This window comes from Gallinula chloropus (assembly GCF_964237585.1).
Source record: "Gallinula chloropus genome assembly, chromosome: 12".
NCBI classification, from domain to species: Eukaryota; Metazoa; Chordata; class Aves; order Gruiformes; family Rallidae; genus Gallinula; species Gallinula chloropus.
The window spans coordinates 23,012,541-23,020,190 of NC_140097.1; the positions used below are offsets into that span (position 1 = coordinate 23,012,541).

The window sequence follows — 7,650 nt, forward strand, 5'->3', positions numbered from 1 at the left end:
CTCCTGCAAGCTGCTTGCTGGGAGGGTGTCAGGCTCAGCTGCTGCTGGAGCTCTTGTGCTTGTTTTCAATCCTGCCAGGTGACGTGGAAGAGATGGAGCATCAGGATGGTGGGCAGGAAGGCAGGGAGAAGCTGGTGGAAGGTGACCCCTGCCACTCTGAGGGCTGCATGCAGGTGGAGTCAGCAAGAGACCCACAGCCCTGCAGGAAGCAGTATTTCACCTTCAGCCTCGTGAATTCCTCTGGCACTTCTGAGATAAACTCCATTGTAGAGGGAAAAATCTTAAAACTCAATGGTAATTATGGTCCTGCTGGGTTCTTCCCTCCCCTCTTCTCCTTCCACTCCTGCAATGGATGTTTCTTCTCTTGCAGCTTTTTCTGCCCTCGCTATTGACTGGGACTCTGAGACACGGAGGCTGCTTTTTGATGAGCAGGAGGCACAGGTTGTAGTATGCTCTGCTCATAAACTGTGTGTAAACCTGCATGCTGTATGAAAGGATTACAGGAAAGGGGGAAAGGGAGCTGTAGCTTTCCTCATAAAACAAGCATATGTTTCAAAAAATCTTGTAGAGATCAGGTCTATAGATCTGTAATTGGTAATATTGTAGACTCATAGGATGGTCTGGGTTGGAAGGGATCCCAAGGGTCACAGAGCTCCAACCCCCCTGCCACAGGCAGGGACACCAACCTCCAGGCCTGGAGCTACACAAGGTTGCCCAGGGCCCCATCCAACCTGGCCCTGAACACCCCCAGGGATGGGGCACCCACCCCCTCTCTGGGCAGTCTGTTCCAGCCCCTCACCACTCTCTCTGTAGACAACTTCCCCCTAATATCTGATCTAACCCTTCCCTCCTTCAGCTTCACTCCATCCCCCTTGTCCTGCCAGTCTCTACCCTTTGAACAAGCTGATTTCCCTCCTGTTCCTCTGCTCCCTTCAGGGACTGGGAGGCTGCAATGAGGTCCCCCCACAGCCTTCTCTTCTCCAGGCTGAACCAGCCCAGCTCCCTCAGCCTCTCTCTGTAGGGGAGCTGCTCCAGCCCTCTGATCATCTTTGTGGCTCCTCTGACCCCTCTCCACCAGTCCCACATCTTTCTTGTCCTGGGGCCCCAGCTCTGGACACAGGACTCCAGCTGGGGCCTCCCAAGGGCAGAGCAGAGAGGGACATCTGTGTCCACTGTGTTCCAAAAAGCAATGATTTTCATTTCAAAGCTGAGTGGTTTGGTTCATAATCCTCTCAACAAACCACTTTGAAGGAAGAATATGTATTTTGTTTCCCCTTACTGACCATAACACAAGAACAGAGTGACTGGGAGGGTGGGGTAACTGTGGGTGGGGGGAGTGGGAGTGCAGAAATAGGCACCTTGGTGAGGGTGAGCAGGTTCTTCCTCATGGGGCCAAGGAGTGAAGTCTCCATGGAGTTGAATAAAGCATTCATCTCTCACTAGGCATTTGAAAAACACAGAAGCATGTTACAACCACAGAAGAAGAAGGCTGTGGTAGCCCTCAGAGACTGCATAGAGCTTTTCACTACGATGGAAACACTTGGGGAACATGACCCCTGGTAAGAGCCTCCTCCTTTTTTAATTGAAGGCCAGAAGCTTTTCTTTTAATGTAGTAATTAATTTCCCTGTTTGCTGCTCCTTCCTCAGGTATTGCCCTAACTGTAAGAAACATCAACAGGCCACAAAGAAGTTTGACTTGTGGTCTTTGCCCAGGATTCTGGTTGTGCATTTAAAACGCTTCTCCTACAGCAGATACTGGAGGGATAAACTCGACACTGTTGTGGAATTCCCTATCAGGTAGGAGGCTTCTTTCCAGCCAGGGAGAGCTTCAAGAAGGTGGTCAAGAGAAATCTACTTCTGATGTTACTGTTCACAGAATCACAAGGTTGGAAAAGACCTTTAAAGATCATCTAGTCCTGGCCTAAGCTAAACCACATCCCTGAGCACCTCATGTTCAGAGGGCTTGTTAGTAAAGCTGTAACTGGACCAGCTCTGCTCTGTCTTCTGGGTTTGAACTGTAAGAAGTTGATTTTGGGGCTTTTTTTAATAAACCTTTGCAATGGATCTTCATGTCATCAGTTTTGCATGTCTCAAAAGACTAGTTAGAGGCAGGTACTGTGTCTTCTGCAATTAAGTTAAAGCCAGGTGATTCTACTGAACCAGGAGAACTTGTGCAGAGAGCGTAGCAAATCTCTTGGGCAGAGCTGCACTTGTCATGTGAGGGTTGCACCAGGGCAGGATGAAACCAGCCTCCTTCCTCTGCTGCTGCTTGTCAGCATCCTGCTGCACAACCAAGTGTGTTCCTTACTACTCCCACCTTGCTCTCCATGCCTGCACAGGCACACTGAGCTGTCCTTCACTCCTGGTGTGTTTCCCAGGACCTGCCCTGTGTGGGAGGCTCAGGACTCTGGTCACCACACCAAGGGCACGAAGCTGCTGAGCAGCAGAGCTCAGCCCTTCCCTCCAGTGCTGCCTGTCCCTGGGGCTCCAGTGCTGCCTGTCCCTGGGGCTCCAGTGCTGCCTGTCCCTGGGGCTCCAGTGCTGCCTGTCCCTGGGGCTCCAGTGCTGCCTGTCCCTGGGGCTCCAGTGCTGCCTGTCCTTGGGGCTCCAGTGCTGCCTGGCCCTGGGGCTCCAGTGCTGCCTGGCCCTGGGGCTCCAGTGCTGCCCTCCACCCCCTCTAGAAAGTGCCATCACTGGTGTGCTGATGTGTTTGGGTTTCCTTCCAGGGGGTTAAACATGTCCGAGTTCGTGTGCGACCCGAGAGCCGGCTCGTACGTGTATGACCTGATCGCTGTGTCCAATCACTATGGAGCCATGGGAGTTGGCCACTGTGAGTATCTGCTGCCCCTTTCTCCCTGTGCAGGGGTCATGGGAGGGCTCTCTGTGGTGGAGACCTGCAGTGGCCCCCACCCCAAAGCTCACCAGCTGGATGTGGTACTGGAGGGCAGTGCCCGTGCTGTTGGGCTTTGCAGGGCAGCCAGTGGGTTGGTTTGTGCAGTTTGCAGTGTCCTGAGGTGGGAGTCTGTAGGATCTTGGTCAGGAGGCATCAGTGGGTGTGATGGTGTTCCCCTGTTTGAGTGGAGTCAAGACTTTTCAGTGCTGGAGAGGGAAACTGTGGAAAGAAGCTTCTTACTGGAGAGCACTGGGGAGTGTCTGCAGCACAGGCTGTCAGCTGGGCTCCCTGCACACCTGAGGGCAGCAGCCTGTGCAGGGTGGGCACAGCATCCCACTGCAGAGCTGGGCTCACCAGTGGTCACCCAGCTGAGTGGGAACCTGCCAGGTTCCCTCAGTGGTGCTGACAAGTGGCAGCTGCCCAGAGGCCAGGAAGACACAGCAGAGGACAGACCTTGGCTGGGTCTGATGCCTCTCTGGACTTCCTGTCCTCAGTGCTGTTTGCTGCAGCAGCAATTTAAAGCACCCCCCTTCTTTCCCCACCTTTTCCTTTGTTCCAGGCTTTTCTCAAACAAGCCACACACATAATTCTCAAGAGCTCTTGGTCTCACAGCTGGTGTTGCTGTGTGGCAGAAGAGCTCCACCACTGTGCTGGCAGGGGCTCCTGTAGCAGGGACAGTGTCATGCCAGGGGGAGAGAACCCCTTTGTTAGAGAGGATGAGTCTGTGTTTTGTCACTGGTTGTGTCCCAGTGCAGAGCTGTACCTGTAAGTGGAGTTCCCTGTATCAGGTGTCTGTGCAGGGCCGGTGTATAGAATCACAGAATGTGTAAGGTGGGGAGGGACCTTTCCAGGCCATCTAGTCCAACCCCCCTGCAGTGAGCAGGGACATCTTTACCTGCTCAGGTTTCTCAGAGCCCCATCAAACCAAACCTTGGATATCTCCAGAGCTGGGGCCTCCACCACCTCTCTGGACACCCTGTGCCAGTGATCTGCCACCCTCAGAGTGAAGAACTTTTCCCTAATATCCATCCTAAACCTCTCCTTTTCAAGTTTAAACCATACACCCATGTCCTATTGCTCCATGCCCTTGGGAACAGTTCTTCCCAGCTTCCCTACAGGCACCTCTCAGGGACTGGAAGGGGCTATAAGGTGCCCCCAGAGTCTTATAAAGGTGCTTAACTTGTAGGGTACGTCACTGTTGGGCAGTGTTAGCTGCAGGGGGATGTGTTTTCAGGTGGGAGATTGTAGTCACAGAAGTCTTGGTTGAAGGAGATGTGCAGGACTTCAGTCCAGCTTCCTTCTGGAGTGAGGACTTCTAGAAGCTCTGGCTCAGATCCATCATCAACAGAAAGCTTCTGTCATGTGGAAATGAGGAGTCCTGCACTGTGTTGGGGAGAGCCCTGCTCACAGGAGCTGAACAAAGCACTGGTTGTTTGCCCCCAAGTCTCTTTGCCCTGTCTACCAGCTCTTGGGGCTCAGGCTGGTCTGTGGCTCCAGGTGAGCTGGCCCAGCTACCAGGAGATGTGTCTCTTGGTGACTGGGGTGTGGGTAATGCTGGTGCTGGCTCCTGGCCTCCCATGAGAAGAATCCCAGACATATTTACAGCCTGGGAGAAGAGCTCCTGGAGAGCAGCCCTGCTGAGAAGGACCTGGGTGTCAGGGTGGTTGAGAAGCTTCCCATGAGCCAGCAGTGGCTCTTGCAGCTGGGAAGGGTGATGGGATCCTGGGCTCCATCAGCAGAGGGGTGGCAGCAGGGCCAGGGAGGGGATTGTCCCTCTCTGCTCTGCCCTGGGGAGGCCCCAGCTGGAGTCCTGTGTCCAGAGCTGGGGCCCCAGGACAAGAAAGATGTGGGGCTGTGGGAGAGGGGTCAGAGGAGCCACGGAGATGATCAGAGGGCTGGAGCAGCTCCCCTACGGAGAGAGGCTGAGGGAGCTGGGCTGGGTCAGCCTGGAGAAGAGAAGGCTGTGGGGGGACCTCATTGCAGCCTCCCAGTCCCTGAAGGGAGCAGAGGAACAGGAGGGGAATCAGCTTGGTAAAAGGGCAGAGAATGGCAGGACAAGGGGGATGGATTAAAGCTAAAGGAGGGAAGGGTTAGATTAGATATTAGGGGGAAGTTCTCTACAGAGAGAGTGGTGAGGGGCTGGAACAGGCTGCCCAGAGAGGGGGTGGGTGCCCCATCCCTGGGGGTGTTCAAGGCCAGGCTGGATGGGGCCCTGGGCACCCTTGTGTAGCTCCAGGCCTGGAGGTTGGTGTCCCTGCCTGTGGCAGGGGGGTTGGAGCTCTGTGATCCGTGGGGTCCCTCCCAACCCAGCCCAGCCTGGGATTCTGTGATGACTCTGTGAGCTCTGAGGGTCGTGGCCGTACCTCCCCGCGGTGCTGAGCTGCAGTTTGTGTCCCACCAGACACGGCCTACGCCAAGAACAAGGTGAATGACAAGTGGTACTACTTCGACGACAGCAGCGTCTCCGTGGCTTCAGAAGACCAAATAGTGGTGAGTGTTGGGCCTGAGGCTGATCCCAGTGCTGGCTGGAAGCTGCCTCCCTGCTTTGGGTCCTCCCAGCCACGCTCTGGGGGTTGTTTTCAGGTGGTTTTTCTTCTTTCTTTGGTAGACAAAAGCTGCCTATGTGCTGTTCTATCAGCGCCGACACGGGGAAGAACACGCTGCCCCATCTCCTCCCCAGGAAGAGTGTGATGGGATGGATACCAACTAAGCATCACCTCCAGCACTCGGCCACCCTGCTGGTGGTCGCTCTTCTAAAGCCATGCCTGAGGCATCTGAACATTTCCTTCCTTCTGTAGGAGCTGAGCAGAAAATCTAGCCCTCAACGAGTCGGTGCCAGGGGAGTCACAAAAGCACTGGAGAGCCAGGAATAGGTGCTGACACTTGGGTGTTTAGAGGCCAAAAATAATATATATTGGAGCTTCAATAAAGTTCTTTTTAAAATCTGGCTGAGCCTGTGTGGCTGGAGGCAGGGGTTGGGGCTGAGCTGGGCTGGGGACCTGGGCTGAGCGTGCAGCTGGGGTCAGGAGAGCTGAACTGGAGGTCACAGCAGGGTCTGTGGAGGAGTTTGGTGGGTATGACTCTGTGAATCGGGGTGGGGGCTTCCTGCCCACGCTCTGGTGCTGCTGTTGGGCCCTGCCTGCATCAGGGGGGTTGGCTGCACCCCTTCTGGGAGCTCAGTTCGGATCCCTCTACATCTGGCCCGTGTGCTGCAGTCTCTGCTGTCGTGCTTTGTCCCCTGTGCTGTGCAACAGTTGTTTCTCTTCTCTCCTCCCACTGATGCATTTGAGACACTTTGGGACGGTTTTTGACTGGGCTTTTTCCATGTGAACGCTGGATCCTGTCACAAAGGATCCTGGCACACAGGAACCCTCACCGGGACACATGGTGCCTGCCCCGTGTGGGCTGAGCCTCAGAGCAGCTCTGGCTCCCCCCATTCTCCAGGGAAAACAGCTGGAAGGTTGGTGACATCCTGCCCTCCCCACCCAGTCCCTGCACCCCTCACCTCCAGGCTCTCTGAGCACTTCCAGCCCACCCCATTTCGCCAAGGGGCCGGGTGGTGGCAGTGCTTTTAGTGGTGTTTTCTGCCCCTTTCTGTGGCTCCTTGGAGCCTTTTCTCCATCAAAGCTCAGCTCTGTCCCCCCAGAGCTGCCTCCCATCAGGATGGCAGCCCAGTGCAGTGGGTTCTGTGTGTTTTTAGCCTTTTCTCTTGCAACCTTGGGTTGGTTTTGAACGGCTCTTCCAGCATTTAGGTCCCCACCCCATCATCTCCTGCGAGGCTGCTGCGTGTGTGATGCTCCTGTCCAAGGTCTCTCCCTGCCTTGGCTGCATCTTGAACGGTGACTCCACGTGCTCCTGTGATGGCTGCTCCTCAGAGGAGAAACCACTTATGGAAATACCCAGGGCATGGTGGGGAACCACCCAGGGTTTCCCTCCTCACAGCCAAGTGCATTGGCAGAAGGGATGGTTCAGGCAGGTGGCTGCCCTGCTTCTCCCTCTCTCCCCCTGCACCGCAGCCTGGCGGTCCCCACTGTGCCTGGTCCCCGCTGTGCCTGGTCCCCGTGGCCTGGCTGCTGCCCACAGCCTGACATCAGTGTAACGGTGCCAGTTCAGCTCCCTTTGCCCTCCAGGCCTGTAGGGAAGAGCTGTGTGCCCTTCCCTGCACCTCTGCAGTGCCACAGCTGAGCAAAGCCCAGTGCAGGGCCCAGCAATAGGGACCAGTGTAGAGTCCAGTGTAAGGCCCAGCGTAGGGACCAGTGTAGGGCCCAGCGTAGGGACCAGTGTAAGGCCCAGCATAGGGCCTAGTGTAGAGTCCAGTGTAAGGCCCAGCACAGGGCCCAGTGTGGAGCCCAGCATAGGGCCCAGTGTAGGGCCCAGCACAGGGCCTAGTGTAGGGCCCAGCGTAAGGCCCAGCATAGGGACCAGTGCAGAGCCCAGCATAGGGCCCAGCCAGTGACTCGCTGCCGTGTCCAGCTCTGAGGGAAGGGGAGGGTGGGTGGGCCCCTGGCCCGGTGTTGTGATCCTCTGCTGCCGAGTTCTGCTTTTACAGCACTGAAGGTGGAATTTTGAGATCAGGATTCGAGCTGAACTGCTTCTGCTGCCCTGGTTTGGGGGGTTGTAACTCGTTTCTGTTTGGTTTCTTTCTGTGTCACTGCTGGGAGCAGCTGACAAGCAGTGTTTAGGAGGCTTAAAGCAAGATGGGTGTTTGTTCACCCCACCTGAACAGGGACAAGAGTGAAGGGCCGGATCCTTGTGCC

General features: G+C 55.7%; 1 protein-coding gene across 1 annotated transcript in view; it reads left to right on the forward strand.

Annotated features, from left to right (window-relative positions):
• USP4 (ubiquitin specific peptidase 4) overlaps positions 1–5,840 on the forward strand; it is a gene marked incomplete at its 5' end in the record, with an annotated part of 43,898 nt that extends 38,058 nt beyond the window's left edge. The window contains 7 exons of the mRNA XM_084269394.1: positions 79–294; positions 371–441; positions 1,444–1,559; positions 1,648–1,797; positions 2,727–2,830; positions 5,295–5,383; positions 5,502–5,840. Of these exons, the coding sequence (XP_084125520.1) occupies positions 79–294; positions 371–441; positions 1,444–1,559; positions 1,648–1,797; positions 2,727–2,830; positions 5,295–5,383; positions 5,502–5,603 (848 nt within the window). The 3' untranslated portion in view covers positions 5,604–5,840. The remainder of the gene's footprint in view (positions 1–78; positions 295–370; positions 442–1,443; positions 1,560–1,647; positions 1,798–2,726; positions 2,831–5,294; positions 5,384–5,501) is intronic.
• Positions 5,841–7,650: the final 1,810 nt, after the last annotated feature.